Source organism: Danio rerio, chromosome 5 (genome assembly GCF_052040795.2).
Source record: "Danio rerio strain M-AB ecotype USA chromosome 5, GRCz13ab, whole genome shotgun sequence".
NCBI classification, from domain to species: Eukaryota; Metazoa; Chordata; class Actinopteri; order Cypriniformes; family Danionidae; genus Danio; species Danio rerio.
The window spans coordinates 72,094,168-72,122,109 of record NC_141025.1 but is presented as its reverse complement, the minus strand read 5'-3'; the positions used below and the strand labels follow the sequence as shown (position 1 = coordinate 72,122,109).

Genomic DNA, 27,942 nt, shown 5'->3' with positions numbered 1-27,942 from the left:
TAAATTTCCCAACCAATCGGAAGCTCGACTCCGTCTCACAGCACATCCTTTTCCGTCTGAATCCATACACACACACACACACACATACAGGAGCTGCAGGACAAGAAAACACCCAGATAGAGACAAAACTGTCGCAGGTATTTATATTTTAAATGAAAACACGTTTACTTTATTCTTTTGACGATGTATCTTTACCGTCAGTTTTCTTTCATCCACTGTTTCTGCTTTAGCACAGTGCAGTTTCCAGGCCTGTACTAACGTTAACGTTATTAAGATCATCGTGTCAACAAGAAATGTTCATACTATTAACAAACGCCATCAATGTTTGGATATAAATGTGTGCTTTAAAAGAAGTATACTCAAGATTTAACGATTTAAATCTGTCATATCTCTACTAACCTGTACATTTTTAAATAGTAGCCCACACCATGGCTCAGGACGGGGTGATACTGCAGTTCAACTTTGCCACATTCGGGGACTCCATGCTCCAAAAGATGGATGCTCTTCGTCGAGACAGGCGTTTTTGTGATGTGGTGGTCCGCATCAATGACTTGGAGGTGCCTGGACACAAAGTGGTGTTCGCTGCCGGCTCCCCTTTCCTCAGAGACCAGTTTGTCCTTCAGGACTCGAATGAAGTCCAAATAGCTACACAGCAGGATGCTGAGGTAGGTCAGAAGCTTCTTCTGTCCTGCTACACCGGGACGCTTCAGTTCCCAGAACTTGAATTAGTACACTATTTAACCGTAGCCAGCTTCCTGCAGATGGGTCATATTGTGGAGCAGTGCACCGAAGCGCTAAATAAATTCATAAAACCACATGAGGTCAAAGATGAGCGTGCATCATCGCGACAGCCTTCAGACTTCACCCCTCAGCGTAATCAAGCAGCTGTGAAGAAAGTGTGTGATGAAGAGGATGAGGTGGACAATGAAGAAGATGAGTTTGATGATGATGATGATGACGATGATGATGTGATCATACAGCCCAAATCTCCACCAGCGGTGTTTAGAAACAACAACAGTAGAGAAGACAGTCCGATTAGCATCGTTAAAGTGGAGTCATTAGATGAGCGCGTGCCTGACAACTTCCAGAGTCGCTCCAGTCGCAGTCGCTCCCCAACACTACGCTCACCTGAGCCACAACACTCCCTGATAAACTCCACCGTGGAAACCCGGCCTGCTGAAATCACCGTTAATCCCACAGCTGAATATTCCATGTCTACACCCGGACCTAGCGGATCTGGGAAGGGGAATCTATGGGGGGGATGCTCCAGGAACGGGGAGAAGAGCATGCAGTGGTACCACCAGTGCCCAAAATGCGCACGTGTATTTCGTCAGCTGGAGAACTACGCCAACCATCTGAAGATGCACAAGCTGTTTATGTGCCTCCTGTGTGGAAAGACGTTTACCCAGAAAGGAAACCTGCACCGGCACATGCGGGTCCACGCCGGCATCAAACCCTTCCAGTGTAAGATCTGCGGGAAGACGTTTACTCAGAAGTGCTCGCTGCTGGACCACCTGAACCTTCACAGCGGGGACAAACCACACCGCTGTAACTACTGCGACATGGTGTTTGCGCACAAACCAGTTCTCCGTAAACACCTGAAGCAGATCCATGGGAAAAACAGCTTTGATAATGCCAACGAAGGCAGTTTGCTGGAAGGATTATAAGTTTGTAGGAATATTGTGTATGTGTATTTTTTAATATATATGCGACATGGACTTTGTCTCAACAAGTGGTTCTCAAAAAGGAGTGCCTCAGTAAACTTCAAGGAGCAGAGCTGTAAACGGATTTAAAATGTCGTTATGAAACCATAATCTTCATGAAAATCCCTTTTTATTTATTTTTATTATAACCAGAAGGAAAAAGAGGACATTTCGGTAATATCTTCTTTGACAAACAGGGGCCTTGAAGTCAATTAGCCTGCAATCCACTGGTGTTAGAAGGATAGTTCATCCAAATTATCACCATTTACTTGCACTCAAGTGGTTCTAAACTTGTTTGAGTTTCTGCTGAAGACTGTTGGAAACCAGCAGGGTAGATACTGGATTCAACACCAATTTTAAAAGGTCAATGTCCATTTTGCATTTGAGCACTGTTGAGTGCATTCTTAAACACCGCTGATTTAATATTGAGTTTTCTGGGTTTTATTAATTTTCCTTCGGCTGAAGCCTGGTTTATACTTCTGCGTCAAGTGACCGGCGTGACCCACGGCGCATGCAACGCGCGTTGCTGTGCATTTATACTTCTGCGCGCTGTCTCTGTCGGTCTGCATTAACACTTCCGAAACGCTAGTGGGAAGTGAGGTGTAAATGTTCCTCTGTGTTGAGTTTCTTCTCTGCTGTTTTGCTTTTCCGGAACACTTCTTGGATGTACAAGTGGCTCAAACTCGCTCATTTTGAGGCAGGAACTGGCAGACGTGCAACAACTTTAACTATGAGATAAACACAAAACAAAACTTTCCATCAGGAGCTCCTTCACGGGACTCCACACTTGTAAACAATCGTGAACATTGTGCTCGCGTCCAGCTCGCGCAGCTCTCGGTCTTGCCCAGACTCGTCAGCGCTACCAAACCGACCAATCACAGAGCTTGCGCTACGCGCCGTGTAGTTACAATTTTGAGAGGTGCACGTCAGCGACGCCGACGGCCACGGCGAAGGGCTATGCGTCAGCGCCGGAGCATACGCCGGCGTTTGACGCAGAAGTATAAATCAGCCTTTAGTCTCTAATTTATCAGACGTTGCCACCGTTGAATGAACCACCAGCTATTCTAGCATATGTTTTACGCAGCAGATGCCCTTCCAGCCACAACCTAGTACTGGAAAACAACCATACACTCTGACATTCACACACACTCTTACAATACGGCCAACTCAGTTCATCCAATTCACCTATAGTGCATGTCTTTGGACTGTGGGGGGAAACACAGAAATGCCCACTGGCTTAGCCGGGGCTCGAACCTGCGACTTTCTTGCTGTGAAGCAACAGTGCTAACCATTGAACTGCTGTTTTGCCATACAGTATACTTTGGTACAGTAATAAAAAAATAATCATTATTAAAGTTACTGCCTGAATGCTTCCAAAAGTCTTCAAACAGTCACAGACCGCAAAAACACAATCAAATGACACATTATAACAGACTCAACATTGAAAATCCTATTGCGAATGATCACATTGCAATTATGATGCTGGAACAATATATTGTGCAACCCTACTGTTTTTAGTTCCAACATTAGAAGACAATGTATGCTGCTTTCCAACATTCTTCAGAATATCTTTCTTTTTTATTCACCAGAATAAAATTAAACCGGTGCAGGATGTGTAAATCTCATATTTGGGTGAACTATCCCTTTAATTCATAAGTGTACACTGAAGGTGTGTTCATACTTGTAGTTTGGTTCTTGTGCTTAAAATGCGCTTGTATGTGTGTACATGTGATCGTATTTCAGCTCAGAACTTATGAAGAAATACACGTTCACACTAGCTAAACGTACCGTACTCTGACATCAAACAAACCCGCGTGCGGACCAAAAGTGCTAGTGTGAAAGCACCTTAAGTTTGAACACACCTGTCCAGTATGAACACACCTTTAGTAACAATTGATTGAGATGCACGTCCAGTCAAATGCCTCATTTCCTGAGCGGTACAGGTCACCCTAATCAGACCTGCGTTTTCACTGCTAACGGTACCTTTATAGTAAACGATCAAGTTGATTCTTGTTCAAAGAAGAAAGCTGTACAGGTGATTGACAGGAGCGTTCACAATGAATCCTCTTTATCTTTTGAATGCTGCTGTTGCATCATTTGACGTTATTTTATCTTTTGTAAAGATTCCACTATATCAGGGGTGGCCAACCCTGTTCATGAAGAGCCACCTTCCTGCAGATTTCAGTTGCTACCCATATCAAACACACCTGAACCAATTAATTAGGACCTGAACAACACGTGATAATTACAGGCAGGTGTGTTTGATATGGGTTGCAACTGAAACCTGCAGGAAGGTGGCTCTCCAGGAACAGGGTTGGCCACCTCTGCACTATATTATTACAGTGTACCCGATGAGATCGTATTTCAGTTTTGAATGCTAATGTAGTTCTTCCTCATTTGCATACAGCCGTTTTACGAACACTACGTGCAACTCTTGGTCTGTAAAGAATGTTTTCATATTTCCATCAGTGTGTTATTTTTCAGAAAATCGACAGTGATTCATTAAACGACTGCAGTCAGATACTGCATGAAACGTGCACTTTTTCCCCTCTTAGTGTTTATATATGTGAAATGACTTATGTGTACGCTATTGATTACAGCCTTCAAGTATTATTTATTTAATATCTTTATTTGATTCGTGGCAGAGCATTACCGTGGACACATGGCATGTCGACCTCCATCCACCGGCAGATTGACACCAGTTATAAATGTCGCCGCATCAGATGCCAGGAAGGCGATAGCATGAGCTACTTCGTCTACCTCACCCGGTCTGCCCAGAGCATGGGTCACTTTGCACTTCTCAATGAACTAAAGCAAAGTACAAAAAAAAAAACAAGTGTTATCGTTTAAAACATGCATTGCAGTAAGATTTAGGCCTGTAGCAACAATTAATATATTGACTTGTCACAGTACATAGACATGATCACAGTCATTTATGGATGCAATATACAATAGAGCAATTCCAGCGTTATGGATGTGACATTTGCAGTAAAAGGACAATATTATCACTTACAATAGTTTCTGGGACAACAAAATACTTATTTATTCAAACCTGAGCATATTGTTCCTCGTCCAATCCTGCACGCTTGTGAACTTCTGTTATAATCACTCCCGGGCTGTCCAGACACAGTTTAACAAAGTCATTTGCTAGTACTGTACATCCAAGTAATAATTGTACATGCATGTAAAGTATGGCAACGATTAAACATACCATACTGAGTTGACACGTACTTGCTTTGATGCCAGCTCTACGACAAAACAAAGACAAGAAAACATTCAGTTAAACAGTACAGCTTTTCTTTAATTACTGTACTATTTGTAAGTAATAGAGAGCTAGCTCACAGCACTATTAGATTCGAGTCAGGTGATTGACTAGGCCATTCTACAGCTTGATTTTCTTTCTCTGAAAGCATTTGACAGTTTCTTTGGCTGTGTTTTGGATCACTCTCTTGCTGAAATGTCCACCCTGGTATCATCTTCATCCTGATAATGTAGATGTTAGACTAAAGCAGAGAATATTCATTTACTCTGACGAAGGGCAGAGGATTGCTGAAGAACTACTGAGAGATTTCAGTTGCTGTCTGGGCTTTCCATGCCTTTCTACACCTCCCTTTCTTCATGTGTTTAATACTTTTTCCCCTGTGTCGTTTCGTTTTATCACACATAACTTCATTTGTAAACTAATTAGACTGCATAATATATGGATTTCTTTGGTTGCTATCAACATCCGTGGAAAATTTTAAGTCAACAGCACCTTTAGAAATATGTTTTCAGAGAAAAATGGTGAAGTTCAATACTTTCCCGCTGTATGCATTAATATATACAATACATCTGACAATCTACTTTTATTGCTAGCTTGTCTTGTGAACAACACTCCTGATTCCTGAGATTCCTCACCAAGTGCAACGCAGCGAGTGAACTGATCGATGGCAGATTTGGACATACAGTAGGCCAGTACACCAGGAAACTATAACAGACAGAACAATGAAGATCAACCAAAGCACACATGAGTAAACTAATGAACAGTTCATGTATATTTATATGATTAAAGAGATAGTTTACGCCAAAATGAAAACGTACTCATTTATTTACTGAATTTGTTTAATTCTGATGTACACAAAACATGATATCCTGAGGAATACTGGGAAAAAAGCAGCCACTGACATCCATATAAAAACAAAAAATACTATTGAAATCAATGGCTGTTTAATTTCCAGCATTCTTCAGTATATCATCCTTTCTGTTCAACAGGAGAAAGAAACTCAGTCATGTTTTGAACTAGTGGAAGGCAAGTAAATAATGATGGATTTTTCATTTTTGGGTGTACCGTCCCTTTAATGGCTCATTTGGTGCTTATGTGTGTGTGTGTGTGTGTGTGTATATATATATATATATATATGAGCAATATCACACGAGTAGCAGTGCGATATGGCTGTATATCGGCACTGGTGGGAGGCGTGCGAGTGCCTTAGTGCCCCCACCAGTGCCGATATACAGCCATATCGCACTGCTACTAGTGTGATATTGCGTTTATACAACAGTTTGACGACATAATTGTGTATATAAAAACAAAATCAAACACGGAGAGTCTCAAAGTCTCAAAAACCCTTTTGTATGTGGAACTACTTTTCTTCCACATTCCACATTCAAATCATAAGCTGACAGTTAAAACAGTTGAGCAAGCATCTTTTAAACTTCAGATCTGTAGTGTCTGCTTTTTGCTTGCTGTATGTGGGTGGAGTAATACACAAAGGGTAAAGAGGGTGTAGGAGTTCTGATATTGCAGAATATTGCACGGCTATCAGCCAATCAGATTTGAAAACCCGACAGAACTGTTGTGTATATATATATATATATATATATATGTATATATATATATATATATATATATATATATATATATATATATATATATATATATATATATATATATATATATATATATATGAAAAATCAGACTCACTGATCGCTGCCCGTTCACACTGGATACATTCACAATCGAGCCTTTAGTTTTGATCAGATGGGGCACGCAGAGGTGAGTGAGATGATATATTGATCTGGAAGAAAAGAAAAGGCTTGATTTTGTGTCAAAGGTCATAAAGGCTACATTAACACAGCAGAAGAATATGGCTTTTTTGAATTGGTGTATTTGATACGATAAGACATTCACACACAGTAAGGTCATTTATTCAGGGTATATGCAGGAATCTGAAATGTGCTTTCAATACATTATTAAGATTTTTTAAAGACCTTCTCAGAATACTTTAAGTCCTCATCGCCACTTCAAGTTCTAATCAATATCAAACCTTTAACTTAATAACCAGTTGTTAATAAACAGCTGTAGTCAGATAAATCAATAAAGCACAACCATGCAACAGAACTCAGATAAGCTCGGAGGAAACAAAGCTTGAAAGAATAAATAACGTGGTGGTTTCAGCGACAGGTTTCAGCCACTGTTTAAACTCGTCTTTCTCCAACCAGGAGTTACACTTTCCCATTTTGCCGTCTGTTTCATTATTGTTTATTTATTATTATGATAATATTTAAAAACATTAAAATATTTACAATTATTTAGTTGATTAAATAAAGCATTAACTGTAAAGATGTTTTTTAATTCGTACCACTTTCACCTCGTGTTCATTTAAACTTAAATAATAGGTAAACAATAATGAATGAAAATCAACTAATACAAATGCACCTAAAAAGTACGAAGACATACAAAAGGAGAATTATTAATAAAATATAGCGTAAAAAATAGACCTTTCAAATTAATTCAATAAAAAATACTACTAATAATATCAAAAGCACAAAACCAAATTTGGTAAAACTTTAACTATTAATAATAATAAGTGCTTTACAAATTTTTATTTCCTAATCTTTTTTTTTTTTGGAAGGACATACTTGGATATTTTCCGACCACAGAGAGACAGGACCTCAGTTTTACGGCTCATCCAAAAGACAGCACTCATAGGGGACAACATAGTGTCCCCTTCTCTATCCTGGGGCCTTAGGACCCACACAGACCACAGGTTGAGCACCCCTGCTGGTCTCACTAACACCACTCCCGAAAGCAACCTAGCTTTCCCATGTGGTCTCCCATCCAGGTACTAAGCGGGCACAGCCCTGCCTAGGTTCAGTGGACGACCATGTGAGAGTTGCAGAGAGCTAGCTGCCGGTAATTACTCTTTAGACACTGCTTCACATGATCATCATCATATCTGAACACTCAAACACCCCTGATCTACTTAATCCAGTGTATGTGCATAACACCATCTTTACCTGACATTAACAGACATGACTTTGTCATACTGGGCCATATCAGTGGTCTCTATGCTGCCCATGGCGAGGATTCCTGCACTGTTGACCAGGACGTCCAGCCTCCCAAAGTGAGCAATGACCTCCTCAACGGTCCTCCTCACAGTCTCCTCATCTGTTAAATCTCCTGCCACCAATAACGGCTAAACACATCATTCAACAACAGACAACATATCAGGATTTATCTCTCAAAACTGGGATTTTGTGGCAAGCCATTTTAACGTTTAATCTATCAACTGTACTAGTATCTATTGTATTATTTCTGTAAACTTTAATTTGTCCTCACAGAAATTCTCTTTTTTTTTTTGTCTGTGGCAGTACATTACAGATAAAACGATCTCCAGGATCTCGTCCAGTGAAGAGTATGGAAGCCTGTTTTCACCACTGAGTAATTAGTTAGGTTATTATTGCAACTTTTTAAATTGCGAATTCGTAGTTTTATTAAATCAGAATTTAGAGTTTATATCTGGAAATTCTGACTTTGTAAGTTTAGCCTCACAATTGTAAGAAAAATAGCTCAAATGCATTACCAATGCTATCTCACGCCAATTTGTAACTATTTGATTTTTTTAAATTTGTACAATTTAATATGATTTGCTCATCCCTAAACTTGAATTATTAGCCGTATGAATCGGACGAATAAGCCATTAAACAGACAAAAGTCTGAGGTAAAAAGTAGCAATGACTTTTTTTTATTTTGAATTTAGTGGCGGAAATGAGATGTAGAATGACAACTGTTATTTAATTAAAATCTATTTAAAATAGATATACACCAGAGGATATAAAAGATATCTGTGCATGATGAGTCCTTGATAATGGTACTCTGTAGCTCAGGAATACTAGAAACTAGTATGTAAAAATCGCACGAGTACCCTAATCGCATATCGAAGTGTCGCATATGGAGCAACAAAGATGCCAATTTTTGAATAAAAATTTCTTAATTTGTAAAAAAATAATAAATTAATTTTCAAAATTATGCGAGCGAAAAAGTGTAAGCAAACAAAGCCTTTTCACATTTCCGGGTTTCTTAGCAGCAGAAGTTGTCATAGTTGAGTAAATTTAGAGCGCAGTGAATGGGAGATTATGACTTTTTTTTTTTTACAATCCTATTTGCAGAAATAATAAAGGAAAACACCTCGTAGTGTTATCAAGACTTTAAGAAAAAGGGGAAAACAGTGTGAGGTTGGTGACAGCAGCCAAAAGAGAGAATATTAAATTTCCTCTCAGCCCTAATTACCACTCATGAAAGGTGTTTCTAATGCAGCGTGCATTAGAAACACCTTTCATGAGTGGTAATTAGTTTTTGGTAATTTGACGCAAAAATTGTATAATACATACGTTTATACATATAAATGTCCTTACATTTAAAAAAATCTAAATATTAAAAACTTTCAAGGATTTAAGAATATGATGACCGTTCAACAAGTCTTGTGAAAAGGGTCCATTACACCCCCGTGACTAATCAGCTGTTAACACGGTTACCAACATACTAGTTTTTTTTTTCTTTTTTTTGACGAACTTTAACAGATGAAACGTTCAAACGGCTTGCCATACAGTGTGTGTTCATCTGTGTGTTTACTTTCGCTGCTCCACAAGCTTCACACTCTTTGGCGACTTTGGTGAGATTCTCCACATCGCGGCCGTTTAGCGCCAGGCGCGCGCCCAGTTTAGCAAAGAGCAGCGCCGTGCCCGCACCTATTCCTGAGCTCGCGCCCGTAATCAGCGTCACTTTGTCTTTTAAAGAGCCAACCTAAAACACAAAATCATCACGTTTACCTTGAAGTGAGTAATACAACTCAGAAGCACCAGCATATCTATATAAATGAAATGCTGTTTGTGTAAGAGCCTCAAACCTACTTTAAAAGCATCAGGAGCTGCCATTATGATGAGTTCTGAGTTCGCAGGTTTTCTAGCTCACGTGCTCGGGTCTAGTGAACGAGTTAATGACGTCATTCATTCACAACTTAAAGGATCATTACTTTATTTACAAATACGGTAATAAAAAAACTATTTTATAGTAATCTTATAGTTCTCCCCATTTTAATACACGCCTGGCTCATTGCGGGATTGAGCTATTTTAATTAATGTATTTGTGTTGACCCATATTTCCGGGTCACTTGCGTCATGAACACTTCAAAATAATAGTCCTTTCATTGGCTTTCAAAATAGTGGTACATACAAACAAAAATCAGAAAATAATGCTAAATATTAACACTGATTTTAGGAAACAAAGCTAACACCTTAAGTATTTTAAGTATATATATATATATATATATATATATATATATATATATATATATATATATATATATATATATATATATATATATATATATATATATATTATTTTTTTTTTTTTTTTTTTTTTTTTTTTGTGGACAAACGCCATAAATTGTTTCCCATTAAATTGCAATGTGGTCGATTTTTCAGGCTTCTTCAAATCATATCCATGAGTTTTTTCTGTGTTTTGTTAAACTAAAAGCTGTACTAAGTTTTACAGCATCCTGATATTAGTAAAGAAAATGACTAAAGAGCACCAGATTGAGGTAAAATTGGTTTTGTATTCGCACATTCATTCATTTTTAAACTGTGACATCTTTCTTATATTGTTTTACCAAGCTACTTTGAATATTGGGTCTGAAATTGCATGCAAGTATGACTTCAAAACAACATTAGCTCTATTTAAGTGACGTGAACAATGTGCTTTGATATTCATTGGCTGCTAATATGATTTCACTATTTAGAATTTGCGAGAAAGTTCAAATGTGAGAATATAAAACCAACTTTACCTCAATGAGCACCAGACTAGAGCATTATTAACGTAACAGCATGAAACTGACAAGAAAAGTACAAAACATTTATTTATATTTACAACACAAGGCATTGAGTGTTTCAATCAATCAATCAACCGGCAAAAGGGTTTGCATGGATCGTAACATCCTTAATACGGACATCATTAAGAGGACGGAAAGTCTTTTCATTTACAGGGAGTTTCTCTATTTCGTCCAGAGTTTCGAGTCCATCTATAATTCTGTAATGAAAGATGAGTTTGTGTTATAAATCATTACCACTAGTGTAATTATAACAGTTTAATACTCAAATAACTATTATCTTCTATTATAAAACACTATCAAAATGCTTACTTTCCAAAAACGGTGTACTTCATGTCCAGATGAGGCTGTTTTGCATATGTGAAGAAGAACTGTGATGCATTTGTGTTTGGTCCATTATTTGCCATGGCCACTACACCGCGGACATTATGCTAAAGAAGATAAACAATAGGTCAGAGATGGATAGATGACTGTGCAATTTAATCTAGCTCAGGAATGATTAACTTGCTTGTAAATATTTGTACATAAAGTGATGCTACTTTCTGCAAAGACTAGATGCATAACGCAATATTTCTACCAAACACAAATCAATGCAACCCCAAAACACTGCAGAAATAATAAAGCCATATGTGATTGAATATTATTCTTCAAGGACTCTCAGACATGAATCATCAAGCCTTAAAGTTTAAGCTGTGTCTGATTATGGTACAGGACTCAGTAAAGTACCACATCATTATTCTTTATTATCAGTACATACTTTCAAATGTTCACTGAATTCATCTTCAAACTTTCTTCCCCAAATACTGGTTCCTCCTTTGCCTGTGCCTGAAGAAAAATCATAGTTGTGAATAAATCAACCAAATAATTCATACAGAATATGGTTTATAAAAAGAAAAAGAAAGGTTAACCAAGCATTCATTGATTTCACAATTGTAAAATAAAATAAAAATACAGGAGGTTTTCAAGCATCAAAACAACAAGTTAAACATTTCTGCTAGATGAAATTAATTTCACATTTTACCACAAACAAATGCGGCTACTTTTTCCAGAACATTTAACCTTTTTGAATTGTGTTCATTTTTAGCGTTTACATGGCAAACATCAAAACCAGTCAGCATTTGTACCATTCTGATGCAACAACAATATAAAAAGTTAATATTTCATTTCAATTAAAAGTGTAACTCAGCTTCTCATTTTGTAATTCTTCTACACATTTTTTAAATACTTGTTTTGTTTTACTGAAAGTATTGAGAAGCCCAAAAGTAGATCAAACTTGGATACTAGTAGTTATAAGACACGGAATAAGGTGTCATTCAGCATCAGTGTTGCCAAGTCTGCAGTTTTCCCAGGTTTTTTTGATTATATAGTAACAGTTGGCAGGACTCTCCTGGATTTTTGCTAAATAATGACTAAAACAGCATATTTCATTTAATCTTTATAATTGCTAATAAAAGTGTTTTTAAAAGAAAATGTGTGTAATGCATACAGAGATGTAAAATATATTCAAAGAGGAAAAACCACAACCAGCTGGAGGATTTGCTTTATCAGCTGTCAATTTGAAGGTAAGATTATTTTATTTATGAAAAACGAATATTTACCAATACCAATATACAGTAATTAAAAATAAAAAAAGAAAAACTATATATTTTTTAATCCATTCAGTGATTTAAATTATTATTTTTACTTACGAGAATGGCAAATTCTGAGTTTAAGGATTGGGAGAGTTTTGATTGGCCATTGGCTAACTTTTGCTTTGAAAACCTGGCAACCCTGTTCAGCATAACAATTCATTCATTTATTTTCCTTCGGCTTAGTCCCCTGGTCACCACAGCGGAATGAACCGCCAACATATCCAGCATATGTTTTATGCAGCGGATGCACTTTCAGCTGCAACCCAGTACTGGGAAACATTCATACACACTCATTCACACGCATACACTACAGACAATTAGCTTAATCAATTCACCTATAGCGCATGTCTGTGGGGAAAACTGGAGCACCCGGAGGAAACCCACACCAACACGCGGAGAACATGCAAACTCCACACCGAAATGCCAACTGACCCAGTCGAAACTCGAACCAGCGACCCCAGATTAATAAGGGGACTAAGCCGATAAAAAAATGAATGAATGAATACATTGTTCATGAAGACAGAACATTATTTTTCATATATGTTCACTAAAGTTATTTTAAACAATAACACAGTCACTTATATTTAATTTGCCTTAAGCTATATAAAATCACAAAAAAATGTCCCATAATGTAAGAAAGAAAGAAAGAAATCTTAGATTAGTTACCTGTTGGGTCTCCAGTCTGGACTATAAAGCCTTTTATATTTCTATGGAAAATACAGCCGTTGTAAAACCCACCAGCGCACAGTGCAAGGAAATTCTAGGGGGAAATGTCATTGGAATTAATGTAAAATAAAGATGGTACAAAAGCAACAAGGCTGCAATACAGCGATATTATGTATGTGGAAACAAGGAAAAAAGTAGTGTTACTTCACAGCTCTTCGGGGCTTTCTCACAGAACAGCTCTATTTTCATATCGCCGAGGTCTGTGTGCAGTGTGACAGCCTAAGAGATGATCAGATCAGCTTATTAATACAATAAAATTGCTGTTATTCAATTAATAGTTATCATCATCATAGGTCCCCGCCTGACTGACTACATTAAGTATTGCAAACATTATTTTATTGAGTATGAGCTAATCTGCAGATATTTCTAGCACAAAAAAAAAAAAAATCAGAATATTAGATAAATTCAAATTATAATTTTCCTCAACATATCAGAGCCTGGTTTTACAAAGCTGATTTTAGGAATCATTTTTTTGAACTCCTCAATTCAGAAAACAGCTAGAAAATAACATTTGTTCAATTTGAGCAGGTAACATTATGTATAAACATACCCCTCAGTAAAAAAAACAACAACAACGTCAGAATATAGATATGAATAAAAGTCGGCTCTTTAAATTCAAATACCTATTGAATTTGCAAACAATACTCTTCTGAAATTACATTAAGATGAAATCCGAATATTGAGGTAAAGTGGGTTTTGTATTCCCTCATTTCGACTTTCTCATTAATTATATAACCTCAGTAAATCATTAATAGCAAATTCTAAATAGAGAATCATATCAGCAGCTAACAACCATCGAAGTACAAATTAAGGTAAAGTTGATTTTTGGGCTTTGGTCTTTCGAAAACATCCTAAATAAATTTTGAATTGTACTTTTTTTCTGCAACTTTCGTTTTCAATTGAGGAAATTGGTTGGTTTTATATTCGCACATTCGCTTAGTGACAGCTCCATACATTGTTTACCATGGTACTTTGAATATTCGGACTATAAATAAGACTTCAAAACAACATTAGCACTATTTAATTGACTGTAAACAGTGTTGTACTTCCATGGTTGTTGGCTGTTGATATGATTTCCCTATTTAGAATTTGCCATTACTGCTTTACTAAGATTATATAAATCAGAAAGTCGGAATCTGCGAATATAAAACCAACTTCGCCTTAATGAAGAACAACAATGTTCACAAAGATTAAATAGTCAATAAAATAGTGCTAATGTTGATTTGAATCACTATTTAAATCTGTTTTTAGTACGAATATTCAAAGTACCATGGTACACAATGTATGGAGCTGTCACTAAACTAATGTGCGAATATAAAACCAACTTTACCTTAATTAAAAACAAAAGTTACAGATAAAAGCCCAAAAATCTAAAAACTGACAGGTACATGCAAAAAAGGCGTTTTTGTTCGTCGAAAATTAATCCACCGAATAAAATTCTCTCAACAAAATAATTTAAGTTACCACACTGTAAGGTTAGTCTGTCCATTAAACAAATAACTTCAGAGCGGCAAAATGTTAGATTTAATATGTGGACTAAAATATAAACGACTCAAAACACTTGACTTACACGTTAATAATATAAATGTATAATAGTGATCTTACCATGTTCTAAAGAGACGAGTAAAATGATGCAAGCTCATACAAACAGCACGGTGCTACAAGCAAGCGTACCGCCTTCTGTGTTTGTGTTTCACTGTAAAACATCCGAATGTACTTAACGCTAAGAACTATGGTTCCCATTTCACACTCGCGTCTTCATAGATCTCAGTGTCTGCAGTTCGGCAGTCAAGTAAACATAAAATCAGTCTACATAAAGACAGGATTCATACACATTTTTCCTACAAGAGTTCCATGATTATTCCAGGACTTTCAAGTCAATTTTCATCATGACCTAATATTTCATGCAATGTCTACGTATACGTGATAAATCATAAGAAAAACAATAAACGTTTACATTTATTACAGCAAATAATAAAGCAACAATCTCTTTAGTTTCAATTTATTTTTATATAAAATAGATGATGCTTACACAGCAGTAATGATGTGAGACCATGTTTTTGGTCAAGAAAAGAAGTAAAAACATCTAACCTCTATTTCAGCATACAGATCTGTAACTATTAACATCCTCTTAAATTAGTTTGACAAATATTGATATTTGTCAAATTAATTTAAGAGGATGTTAATATTTTGTTAAACTAGTAATAGTAGGTAAACTACATCTATTTTAAAGCCGCGATCACACTGCACTTTTTGCTCTATGGACTTCCAATCATAGGCATGCGAAGGAGTCAGACCAGAAACACAAGCACGCGTGACAAGTTTTGCATTTCATTCACATTCGAAAGTTGAAGCTTGGTGAATTCTTACCTGTGAAATCACAGCAGGTGATTGCGTTAGACCAATAGAAGATAATCTAAAATAAAAAAAATTAAAAGATGGAGCAATCGCGCAGTTTTATTAACATCTGATCATATTGTTTAACCTCAACCCTTTTCGCATACGACAGAATTTCGCAAGTACAAGCTCTAGTGTGACCGCAGCTTAAGTCATTTTGGACAAAAGTCTGCTAAATGACTAAATGTAAATGTAATTTCCATGACTTTTCCAAAACCTTGTGGGTTTTTCTGTTTTTCCAAAACATTTGCAAGTCTAAAAAATGCCATGTCAAAATTCCATGACTTTTCCAGGTTTTCCATGACTGTATGAACCCTGTATACATATATATAAAAAACATAAACAAAACCACTTTAAGGTAAAGTTGGTTTTATAATCGCACATTCAGACTTTTTCATCTTAATTTTAATTTCAGAAAAGTATTCTTTCCTTATTCTAAACAGGGAGATCATACATTATTAGCAGCCATGCCTATTAAGGTACAACAGTGTTTACAGTCAATGAAATAGTGCTAATGTTGTTTTGAAGTCATACTTGCGTGCGATTTCAGATCATATATTCAGCACAGCGTTACAAGTTGTCACTGTTAAAAACCAACAAATGTGTGAATATAAACTTTCTCAATCAAAACTACGTGCACCATGTCAGAGATTGACCCAAATTAATCCCAGCTTCACTCCATATTTCTATTAACATCTGAAAAGAACATGGTTTATGATGCTGTTTGAAATATGCATTCTCTCAGACATCTGTGTACACGATATTTGGGTTTGTGAAACTCAACTACAGCAGTTTATGCAAGCCGAATGAAGTAACTGGAACAAATATTTGAGTTTTACTGTGTAGTTTTAACATATGTTTTTAAAAAAAGTACATTGTATTTCAAATATGGGTTTTTAAATACGTTTTTATAATGAAACATCATTTGCAAATGTAATAATGGACACAAAAACAAACAAACAAAAACACTTTCAGTGACGTTTATTGACACACTAACAAAACGGAGCGCTTATTCACTCTGTATATGGCTTGGTACATTTTGTGGCATTTATCAAACTCCTATTTTACATCATTTAAATCACAAAACAATCAAACAAAAATAATCAATAGTGAGTTTACAGAATACAGATCAAGTCATCCGCCATAAATATATCAAATGGTTACAAACATGTTAACACTGGAAACAGTTACTTCATTAAATAAAAAATAACACTGACATAAAAAAAAAAGAGCTTCATTTGTAGAAAGTTGAACGGCACTTACCTGAGTTACAAATTCGGAAATTCTGTTAGCTTAAGTTTTCAATGTGTATTAATGGAAAAAAAAAACAAAATGCTTCCTTCTGAAATCTGAATCGTTGAGGTAATATGGGTAAACATGCAACAAGCGATGTTCAATTACCTATCAACCGTACGTTTGTTAGCATCAATGGCCATCAATACTGTATATAACATGTTATAAGATGTTAATTCCACTACAAGCAAATAACTGACGTAAAAAAAATGTAAAAAATCAACCTGCATCGCACACTCTAACTTAAACTTCAGCCAATGTCTTGCATATATTGCACACACACTTCACTGAATACTTCTGATTGTCTTCTTAACAGAAAACACACACACACGTTTTCTCATGAGTATAACACTAGTATAAATGGAAGAGAGAGAGAGAACATGTAGTGCAAAGTTCATTGTGAATGTTTACATGTCTGTCAAGTGAATACAATTCATTGCAAAAGGAAAACTGTTCACTGGAAAGGATTATCACTTCATTCTCAAGGCATGCCAAACAGAGCAGACTGGTGAAAAGAAGGTGCTGGATTTGCAAGGTATAATGTAACAAATGCTTTTTTTCTGAACTTCTTAGAGAAAAATGTACAGTAATACCAATATGCATATGCAAAAAACAAAAAAACAAAACAAAAAAAAAAAAAACAAAGCAAACACACCACATGACAATCAGGAGTTTATATGTATTTACTAGGCATGTGTTTGAGTAAAATATTCGTGTTTGTTTTATTTTACAGCAGTTAGGGCTGAGCGATTTGGCCTAAAATAAAAACTTGGTTAATTAAACATTTTAACCTAATTACGATAAATAAATGATTATTAAGATTTTATTTTAAGGCCTCAGTTTGCTGAAAAGTTTAGTATATGCTCACATATTACGAGAGCTTTTTAAATGAAGGGTGCATTACTGTATTTTAAGTGAATTAAAACACACATTATCTACCATCTATGATTATTTATTGAACATCAACGTTGAACAACTGAAAATAAAACAGACATTGCATAACCCTACTGAAAAAACAGCTTAAACCAGCCTAGGCTGGTTGGCTGATTTTAGCTGGTCGACCAGCTTGGTTTTAGAGGGGTTTTGGCCATTTCCTAGTCTGGTCTTAGCTGGTCAGGCTGGGAGATGACCAGCTAAAACCAGCTTGACCAGCCTAGCCTGGCTGGGAGTCCAGTCAAAACCAGCTATGTCCAGCTTAAACCAGGCTAGTCAAGCTGGTTTTACCTGGATTTAGCTGGACCAGCTAAGACCAGGCTGGAAATGACTGGAAACCCCTCTAAAACCAGGCTGGTCAACCAGCTAAAACCAGCCAACCAGCCTAAGCTGGTTTAAACTGGATTTCTCAGCAGGGAAAACCTCTAAAAAAATAAATAAATAAATCAGCGGCGTATATTTGAGAGTGCGCAATAAGTTTTGGAAATCTGCGCGCGAGATTATTACATAAATGCACTCTCAACTTGTAATACTGCACTCACGACATTTGTCATTGAAATGACGCCATAGAGATCAGATCTGGTTGCAAAGTGCTGAACGTTTTTCAGTTCATCGAGGTCTCGTGACTTGGTAGGGAAAGTAATCCAAATAATCGACCTGGAAAAATTTGAGTGAGTAAAGGTTCAGAATGTCGATTTCGATTACTTTTCGATTAATCACCCAGCCTTAATAGCAGTCTGATAACATTTAATCCAAATTTTTATATAAAAATTTCCATTAAGTGCATTTTGCCACTGATCAGAAAAATAAATATTTTCAACCAGGGTTATTACACAAAAAATTTGGTTTTAGCCTTTAATTTTCACTCCGAGAAGTCTTTTTGACCAATTACTTAGATGAATTGTGTTCCTGACACCACAAAATGGAAAAATTGTGTTTTTTTTAATGATAAACTATGAAAAAAACGTTAATCAGCCGGTTACGATGTTACAGTTACTGGTAACTTTTCTGAGTTTATTAGTATTGAGCCGTCTAATAATGAAAATAATTATTTACATTTATCCAGAAAAAATTAATATTTTCAATCAGGGTTATTACGCAAAAAACAATAGGTTTTTAGCCTTTAATTTTCAATCATTCATCCATTTTTCTTCAGCTTAGTCTCTTATTTATCAGGGGTGGCCACAGCGGAATGAACCGCCAACTATTCCAGCATATGTTTTATGCAGCGGATGACCTGCCAGCCACAACCCAGTACTGGAAAACACCCATACACTATCACATTCACACACACACTCATACACTATAGCCATTTTGTTTACCCACCTATAGCGCATGTCTTTGGACTGTGGGGGAAAACGGAGCATCCTAAGAAAACCCACACCAAAATGGAGGGGAACATGCAAACTCTCCACAGAAATGCCAACTGGCCCAGCCAGGACTCGAACCAGCGAACTTCATGCTGTGAGGCGACAGTACTAACCATTGAGCAATTTTAATTTTCACTCAGAGAAATCTTTTTGACTAATTACTTAGATTACATTGCGTTACTGACACCACTTGAGTTTTTTTTTAGTAACCTGTGGACAAAACGTCAACCAGACAGTTATGATGTTACAGTTACTTTTCTGAATTTATTAGTATTGTGTGGTCTAATAATGAATATAAACATGTCTGAAAACATGACAATTTTTGTTATTTTGATCAACTCTCATTTTTTTGAGAAGATTCTTAAAATGACGACGTTTACGACAAACTGTCATCAATAGACTGTGGAACAAAACAAATATCATGTTTTACTCAAACACATAACTATAAATTTCAAACAGAAAAACAAAGTGGTCTCTTAATTATTTTATATTTTCATAGCTGTAGATAGTGGTGTACATTTAAAAAAATGTCTTTAACATTTCTTTGCAGCATTTAAAAGGTCTCATGAAATTAAAATAAAGTTTTCCAAATGTTAGTATCAGTATTGTTAGCTTTTAAGATATCTATAAGCTAGTGCGCTCCAAAACAGTGACAGAATTCACGTTTAGTAGATATAAAAATGATATGAACATGTAAATATTGTAGTTGGTCACTACTTAAATGGATCAACGCTTCTATTCATGCTACCTCATGCTTCAGCTTGTCACCAAATCATAACCAATCAAATGCTCTCTAGTATCTGACATGCCCCGCCCTCTTCAAGACGCTTCTCATTTACTTTTCATTTGATGCGCTTGAGCTCAACCACTCTCACTGGCAGAGCCGAGATAAAACGAGACTACGAGAGCTACACTGTGTTTCAGTTGAGATTACGTCAAACATCGAACAAAAATGCATATTTCAAAGCACTTCACAGGACCTTTAATAAATACTGCATAGCCGCACACATTAGAAATCATTTAAGCAACTATTAATGCTTATTAACACAAAATAATGTTTGTAGGTGACTTTTAAATGATGAATTTCTGAATTATGCATGTTTATAAACCTTTGAAAAACTTTAAATCATGCAATTTATAACACGAAATTGTGTTACATGCAATGCACATTGCATGTATCTATAAAACAAAAAAAGTGTCTTCATAATATATTAATTATTCGTTCACATATCAATGAGATGCAAAAATAAAAGTAAATCAGAGTCTTGAATAACACGGGTAGATAGATTGATGAATAGGTAACAGTAGAGTGATTTCACACGAACAAAGTAACACACAGTAACGCTGGTATAAAATGCAGTAAAAATGTTTCGAATATAATACTTAATAGTGTTTGTGTATTATTAAGGCAAAATTGAACAGCACCTTAATTGTGATCTAATATTTGGTCTGCTCACTCCTCACTGTCCACCAACAGAAACGCTGTGTTGAGATAAAACACAGAATACTACCAAAGACTATAGAATACACAAGACATGTCACTCGTTTAGTTTTGAAATGGGGAACGGTCAATATGATGAATGAAACCCCCGCCTACTATTACAGGAGCCAATCATGAATCAATATAGTCTGACAATTCATTTACGAGTTTCTGCAAATTCGAACGTTTAGAAATGAAACTAAAGAGACAGATGTTGTTTAATTTCATTGGTGATTCCTAATATGTAATTTAATCAAGCAATTTTGGAGAATTTGATGTTTCCCCATTCGAACAGAACGCCCGAGCTGTGTTTCAAAGATGGCCACCGAGTGAAATTACTTTCCTTAAAGGGACTTTTATAATACTCACTTTTCTCCAGGAAACAATCTGATGAAAGGTGACAAACTGGTATCGTCTTTCTATTGCTCATTGAATTCCTCAAGAGGGCAAGTGCTCAGGTTGAGTGGTCTGGTTCAGGACGCCTCTTTGTCAGTCCTCCACAGCTGCTCCTTGACCTCTGGAGGTAAAGTGTTGAAGATGCTGTCCTCCACAATAAGTCCGCTCCTCTTCAGCAGTCGGCACTCGCCCAGCTCCACAGGAAGGCACTCCAGCCGGTTGCCCCTGAGCTCCAGCTGCGTCAGGCTGGTGAGCTCCCCGAAACGAGAGGGCAGAGACTGCAGACAGTTGTTTCCCAGGTTCAGCGTGCGCAGCTTCTTACACTGAAACAGCTCAGGGGGGAGAGACTCAATCTGTGGGGGGTGGGGGGGGAAAGTATACTTAAAGTGCAATCAAAAACTCAAAACAATATGTAATTCTGAACTCTATGAACTTGACTTACTCTGTTGGCAGTTACAGCAAGGTATTGCAGGTTTTGTAGAGTTCCTATTTCTGATGGGATGTCAGTCAGATTATTATGGCTCAGATCAAGAAATCTCATCTTCCGGCAGAAGAACAGCTGATGTGGCATCTTCTCGATCTTGTTGCGGTTCAAATAGAGGCGCTCCAAGTTGACCAAAGTACCTATTTGGATAGGTATGTATGCAATCTGGTTATACCACAACTTCAAGCAAACAAGTCGATGGAGATGCTGAAAACTAATGATCTCCTCAATGGTTTTCAGGTTGTTGTCCTTTAGATCAATCTCTTGTAAATTGTGCAAGCTGAAGATTGAATGCGGTATTCGCTCGAGATCGCAGCGGACAAGTTCCAGCTCTGATAGGTTCACCATCTTCTTCAAGCTGTTAAGCACCATCAGTTTGGTGCCTTCATTGTTTATGGACAATTTCTGAAGGTGCATGCCAACATCTGTAACCACCTGAGGCAGCTTTGTAAGGTTACTTTTGAGTCTTAAAACCTTGAGCCGCTTCAGCTCTCGTAGACCATCAATGACGATGTAGCGGTTGTTGTCTGCACTAAGATTCCCAGTGAGATGCAACTCACTTAAATTCTTCAAGCTGTAGATCCATAAAGGGATCTCCTTTATGTCGGTAAACTTGATGTGCAGAGATTTCAGGTTCTCTCTGAGAAACGCCAGAGCTGGAGCCTCTATTTTGGCTGGTGTGTGGTACAGCCACATCTCTCGGAGGTTTGTAAGTTGGGCAATGATTGGTGGGATGGTGACGTCAGGAATAAGCTCGAGTTTCAGAACCTCCAACTCCACCAAATCGAAAACCGTATCTGGAATCCCGCTCAGCATGAATAAATGGAGCTCCAGCTTCTCTTGGGAGTTTTTGGTGATCCTCTGCCGAAGCTTTTCCAAAGTCCATTCATTGTTGAGATTCAACTGGCGAAGTTTGTTCTCACTAACCTCCGAGAGGAACACAGCAAACCTTTTGGAATAGAGCGGGTCGTACTGGTCAATCATGTGCAGCATGAAAGCAAAGTCGTTCTTCACATCTGGGATGTCACTATAACTGCTTTCTTCTCGAATCGACTCAAACGAGTACTTCTTGAGGGAGCGCCGGAGCATCCAGCTGAGGGTGTACACGCAGATCATGCCATACACAATCACTAGGCTAATGTAAAAGCAGGCAAGGATCTTGAAGAGAGTGGCCAAGGGATGGGCGCAGTTGTACATGCGATAACCGGTGAGACTTTCGATGTCCACATTGCAGTCTACATTGAACTGAATATTGTGGACATAGTAGCCGGTATAGCAGATGATCAGGATAAACTTGACAACTTTGATGATGGTCTGTCGGATGTAGAGTCGGTAGACGATATCACCTTCCTCAACGTGAATTCGAAATTTCTTCACCTTCTCGAACAACGCTTTCGCTTGTTCCCCTTCCTTTTTGTCTAGGACTCCAGTTTCAGAGTGGTCCACGATTCCTTGTTCAATACGAGATCTTGTTGTGGACAGCATGGGAACGCTGGCCTCGACGTCCTCGCTAACATACGAAGCCTTCTTATCAAAGCTACCGTTCATTTTCACCAGACATTTGGGGTCGCTTTCCTCTACTACGGTTTCAGAGAGAGCTCTTGTGGTCCACGGTGAGTCAAAACACTTGAGTAGGATAGACACGAAATGCTCCAGTTTAGAGCTCGTCCAAGGGAACTTGAACCAGAAGTTGCTGCAAGCCAGAAAGATGAGTGTATGCAGCAACACTAAATACGGGAAATACTTAGCGAACCAGTGAAGCCTGTTTTCATAGCACACAGCGTCGACATAGTTATACTGGTGGCGATCGAGGTCGTACTGGATTCCTTGAGGCTCAAGAGCCAATGGCACGGAAAAGGTTGCGTTGAAATACTTTCTACAGGTCTTGTTAACTACCCATTTGCAGGGCAGACAGATCATCTTGTCCTGCGTGACCTGAAGAGTTCCCCCGAACACTGCGATCATCAGCATTATGACGGATAAATAGTCGGTGAACACGTCCCACCATGGCTTTAGGATGCGATATGTAGGTTGCGTGTCCACAAAGTAGCGTAGCTCAGTTATGGGGATCATGATTTACCTGAAATGAGAATATTTGCTTAGTCATAAATCAATCAATTTGTCAGGGCACAAGCTAAGATTTAAAACGGTCCAACTAGGGCTTGGCGATATGACAAATATCTCATGATTCTGATAATTAAATACATCACAATATAGTCAATTAATTCTTATTGAGCACATGGTGGGGCTATTTATTTTTGACATTTCAAAGTACAGTTAAAGGCTCAATTATTAGCCCTTCTGTCAAATTTGAATCCCTTTTCAAATATTTCCCAAGTGCTAATTAATTGAGAGAGATTTTAAAACAATATTTTCAGTATCTAATTTCTACGATGTGGCATAATATCAAACAATAGACTTTTTATTTTGTCAATACGATATATACTGCCATATTGCACAGTCCCAGGACCAACTGTTACAAACTCTACCTCTTAATCATCTCCAAACATAAACGACTAAAACATATTTTACCCAAGTTGAGGACGGCTGTCTTCTCTGGCTACGGCTGCTACACAAGAAGACTCCGCCAAAAGTGCGCTCTGGCTTTCTTGTCATCTATTATTAGCCATTTCCGATAATAACACTGAAGAATTGTCTCTTCGGGCTATGGAGAGTCCGTGACCCCGGGGTTCAAATCCTGTTTGTCTAAAGGCAGGGCAGTGTCTGAAGCAGTGTCTCCTCCACTGGATCTTACCTAGTGCTCCACATGTCCAATCAGGAACTGGCACTCATCACAGTCCTTTTTGTCAGGATGGGACACAGATATCCTGTCGTGATAAAATGACATACAATACAATGTTCAATATGCGTACTCTGCATTTTCTTACACAAGAGCCATTTTGAAGTAGTTTTAATCTTACGCTGTAAAAAATGCTGGGTTTCACACAATTCCTTCTTGTTGTCCCAACACAAACCTGTTAAGTTAGCTTAATAGTCTTTACAAATTTAAATGCATTGAAAATAAAACAATTGAGCTGTCCTCCCCCCAAATGAGTTGAAACAACTTTTAAATGAGTTGTTTCAACTCATTAAAAAAAATCAATCAATCAATCAATCAATCAATCAATCAATCAATCAATCTATCTATCTATCTATCTATCTATCTATCTATCTATCTATCTATCTATCTATCTATCTATCTATCTATCTATCTATTTATCTTGAGATATGAATAGAAATCCATGAGATGACTTATTTGTAAAATTTTTTTTGTAACTTATTTATTTTAAGATATTAAAATAAACAGGTAAAATATATATTTTTCATATCTAATTAATTCTAATTCAGACAAAAAATATGCAAAGATTTATTCACTAAAACAAGGTGAATGAGTGAAAACCTTAGTCGATATTCTGACTCTGATTGGCTGTAGTCATTTTTATCTCGTTTCTCGATTCCAGCCTTTAGTATTTATTTTCACCTCCTATTTCCCTATTGAAAGTCAGAATTGAAGTCACGATTGAAGTCACAATTAAAGTCAAAATTGAACTCAGAATTAAAGTCACAATTGATGTCAAGTGAATGTGATTTTAGGCCAAATATTCAAAGTACCATGGTAAACAATGGAGGGACAGTTTCACAAGTTGTCACTGAATAAATATGCGAATATAAAAGCAACTTTACCTCAATATTAAGTAGCACTCAGCAAAATTGAGTACACCTCACTTTAAAAATGAATATTTTAATCCATTTCCCAGTGAATATAGGCAATGTATTTTGGTGCATTTAAGCAAAACAGATTTATTAAACAAATATATTCATTAAATTCATATTTTAGTCACCAAACATATTTAGACATTGAAAGAATACAATTAAATGCAAGCAAAATATTGCAAAAAATATTACAAACGTACAAAACCTCAACTAATTAAAAAAAAATTCTTCTCTTGCTTTTTCCTTTTTTTAGAAATTGTATTTAATACTTTTCTGTAACATAAATTTGGCTGTATTAGTTTTTGGACTGTTATCGTAAGTTATTTTGTTAGATGAGCTCCAGATTTGGCTTCAGTACTAGCTAATCTAATGTATATGCACAAATATATTGTATAGCTTCCTATTAAAAATAAGAATTTTAAGGATAGATTTGTGAGGGATGCTCTTATATATGCTGAGTACTGAATAATACATAATACAATTTTTGACCAAAAAAAATGTCAGATAGAATCTATTAATTCCAAAGCAGCAGATTATAAAAGACACAAAACTAATGATGAATACTTAATAGCTCCAGTATTACAAGATTAAAATAAAGATGGAATTAACATTTTTAAGAACATGACAGATGTTGACTAACCACTAAGGGACATGATAGCAGACAAGTGGTTATATAAGACGTGAAATGGTAAGTCCAGACAAACTAATAACAAAGAGCTGAAAAACAAAATTAAGATGGATAATAATTTTTCAAGAACATAATAAGACAATAAAGATGTTGACCGACTACTAAGGGACAGACAACTGGATTAAACCAGTTCATTTCTGAATCCTCTCAGCTAGATATGGCGAGTCTCTCAAATATTGTTTACATCAACATAATAAAGAAACATACAGGCCACCTATTAACTGACTTGAGAGCTTATAATTAAATCTGAAGCCATGTGTTATTATTAGTTTGCCGCTTGTCTTTGTATAGAAGGGCACAGTGCCTTTGTTTTGTTTTTTAACTCGTCGAGGAAAATTGTTCGGCATTTTTGACAGGATCGTGTACTCACCCAGATTTAGGCTTCCTCCTCTGCTCCATCTCCCTGATGCCGGACCGATGAGCTCGGTTAGCCCAAAAGCAAAGTGCCCGAACACACAAACAGCGCAAATAGCAATCTCAGCTGCAGGGATCAGATGTATTTTTCATAATCAATTCATTACACTAGAGGGCAGTGCGAACTGAGTTTTGGATTCGCCTTTATCTTCGCCTTAAACAGCATTATCGCCACTCATCGGTCTGGAGCGGGAACAACAACCCAACTTTTACAGTGCTTTGTCTAGTTTATTATTGTTTTAATGTGCTAGCATCTAAAAAACAGTTAGCTATTGTCTAGTAATTGCAGAAATTTTGTCTAGAGCTAAAAAAATGAGTATACTGTCATCATGTATTCATCCTTAACTTGCTCCAAATCTGATTTTCTTGTTGAACACAAAACCTGGAAACCTGTAATCTCTGACTCCCATTTCTTACTATTGAAGTCGATGGTTACAGGTTTTCAGCTTTCTTCAAAATATCTTCTTTTGTGTTTAATAGAAAAAGACATTTAGAACAGGGGTGCCCAAACTTTTCCTTATGAAGGGCCAAAAACCAAACTCAATTGAGGCTAGTGGTCCCATATGCAGAGCTAGTGTTTCTTCCCATACCGATAAACCCACGGTAAACTGTTAATGTCACTTTTGTAAAACTTTTGCTTACAGCATCGATGTTGTAATTAAAATATAATCCGTGAAAGTGTTTATCTAGTTGTTCAAGTGTAAAACAAGATGAAGCCATTTATATGCACACACCCGTCAGGATTAGCTGGGTAGAAGAGAAGCTCCATTGAAAATACTGGGGTAATTTTTATATATATATATTTTATAGACATGGTGGCATAGAAAAAAAATTTATTTAATGCAGTGCTTCTGAGACCTACTGTATATCACAGCCAATGGAGATCGCTGATTTAAAAAAAAAAAAAAAAACAGACCTTAAACGCGCCGATTTTGTGACGACAAAGTTTACCGGATGCATTTGGCCTAGGTAACTGAAAATTAGAATTCCTTCCGGATGCTTCTGCATACACCCTATTTTCCTAATTTATTTAAAGCATTATATAACTAATTAAGTATTTTTCATAATGAATGTATAAGATTAAAAACAAAACAATCTAATTTATGACAGAATTACACTAGTTTTTGCCTTGATTTGCTCGCTGATGTCTTCTGCTTAGTCCGATGTTTCCATAATCTATCGAGAGACAGAATTAAAATTGATTCATTTAAAACATTTAATTGAAACATTTTATTTGAGTTTGCTTTTTTTTGTAGCCCAGCAATAAAACAAACTGAAAAAGGTTATATCAAACTAGAAATTATGATCTCTGTGCCAAAGGGATTTGCCCCAACCCTCTCCATCATTCTCACTCTCCTCTCATATGGGATGGTGGGCCAAATCAAAGATTACAAATTATAATGGGCCAACTTTGGCCCGCAGGCCCTACTTTAAGTATCTCTGGTTTAGAACCACATAAGGGTGGGTAAAATTTTTTATCACATGTTAATATGCATAATAAAGTACAGAAATCAGAGGCAAATGCTGCAATATATGCCACGTGAAATACATACATTTCTAAATATTG

At 36.8% G+C, this 27,942-nt stretch overlaps 4 protein-coding genes across 29 annotated transcripts; 1 reads left to right on the top strand and 3 right to left on the bottom strand.

Annotated features, from left to right (window-relative positions):
• The first annotated feature begins 29 nt into the window (after positions 1–29).
• On the top strand, positions 30–4,927 carry zbtb26 (zinc finger and BTB domain containing 26). Of its 15 annotated transcripts, none has more exons than XR_015489851.1 (4): positions 30–137; positions 418–665; positions 762–2,167; positions 2,700–4,927. XR_015489851.1 is itself a non-coding variant. In XM_087250961.1 (3 exons), exons 2-3 carry the CDS (start codon positions 429–431, stop codon positions 1,665–1,667), a joined length of 1,143 nt encoding a protein of 380 aa, XP_087107087.1. In that variant the 5' UTR covers positions 30–137; positions 418–428; the 3' UTR covers positions 1,668–4,927.
• On the bottom strand, positions 4,312–9,936 carry zgc:101858. Of its 3 annotated transcripts, none has more exons than XM_087251767.1 (8): positions 9,876–9,936; positions 9,598–9,768; positions 7,624–8,161; positions 6,667–7,579; positions 5,601–5,670; positions 4,915–4,951; positions 4,756–4,819; positions 4,312–4,511 (listed from the first exon to the last, which is right to left on the bottom strand). In XM_087251767.1, the coding sequence occupies exons 4-8, from the start codon at positions 6,886–6,888 to the stop codon at positions 4,353–4,355; spliced, it is 552 nt and encodes a 183-aa protein (XP_087107893.1). In that variant the 5' UTR covers positions 6,889–7,579; positions 7,624–8,161; positions 9,598–9,768; positions 9,876–9,936; the 3' UTR covers positions 4,312–4,352.
• A 925-nt stretch (positions 9,937–10,861) lies between these two features.
• ppil3 (peptidylprolyl isomerase (cyclophilin)-like 3) lies at positions 10,862–14,890 on the bottom strand. The gene is given in 6 exon segments (NM_001002146.1): positions 10,862–11,049; positions 11,162–11,280; positions 11,607–11,674; positions 13,147–13,240; positions 13,351–13,425; positions 14,812–14,890. Coding segments are annotated over 6 exon segments (486 nt in total). The 5' UTR covers positions 14,815–14,890; the 3' UTR covers positions 10,862–10,922.
• Positions 14,891–16,569: 1,679 nt separating this feature from the next.
• lrrc8ab (leucine rich repeat containing 8 VRAC subunit Ab) lies at positions 16,570–26,485 on the bottom strand. Of its 10 annotated transcripts, none has more exons than XR_015491996.1 (6): positions 26,332–26,485; positions 24,092–24,387; positions 21,518–23,639; positions 19,371–21,428; positions 18,215–19,132; positions 16,570–17,926 (listed from the first exon to the last, which is right to left on the bottom strand). XR_015491996.1 is itself a non-coding variant. In XM_087254516.1 (4 exons), exons 3-4 carry the CDS (start codon positions 23,630–23,632, stop codon positions 21,153–21,155), a joined length of 2,391 nt encoding a protein of 796 aa, XP_087110642.1. In that variant the 5' UTR covers positions 23,633–23,639; positions 24,092–24,387; positions 26,332–26,485; the 3' UTR covers positions 16,570–21,152. The 10 variants fall into 10 exon arrangements, 2 of the variants coding, with proteins under 2 accessions (XP_087110642.1, XP_087110643.1); XR_015491999.1 differs by having other exon boundaries at positions 24,315–24,387; XR_015491993.1 differs by having other exon boundaries at positions 16,570–17,949; positions 18,203–21,428.
• Positions 26,486–27,942: the final 1,457 nt, after the last annotated feature.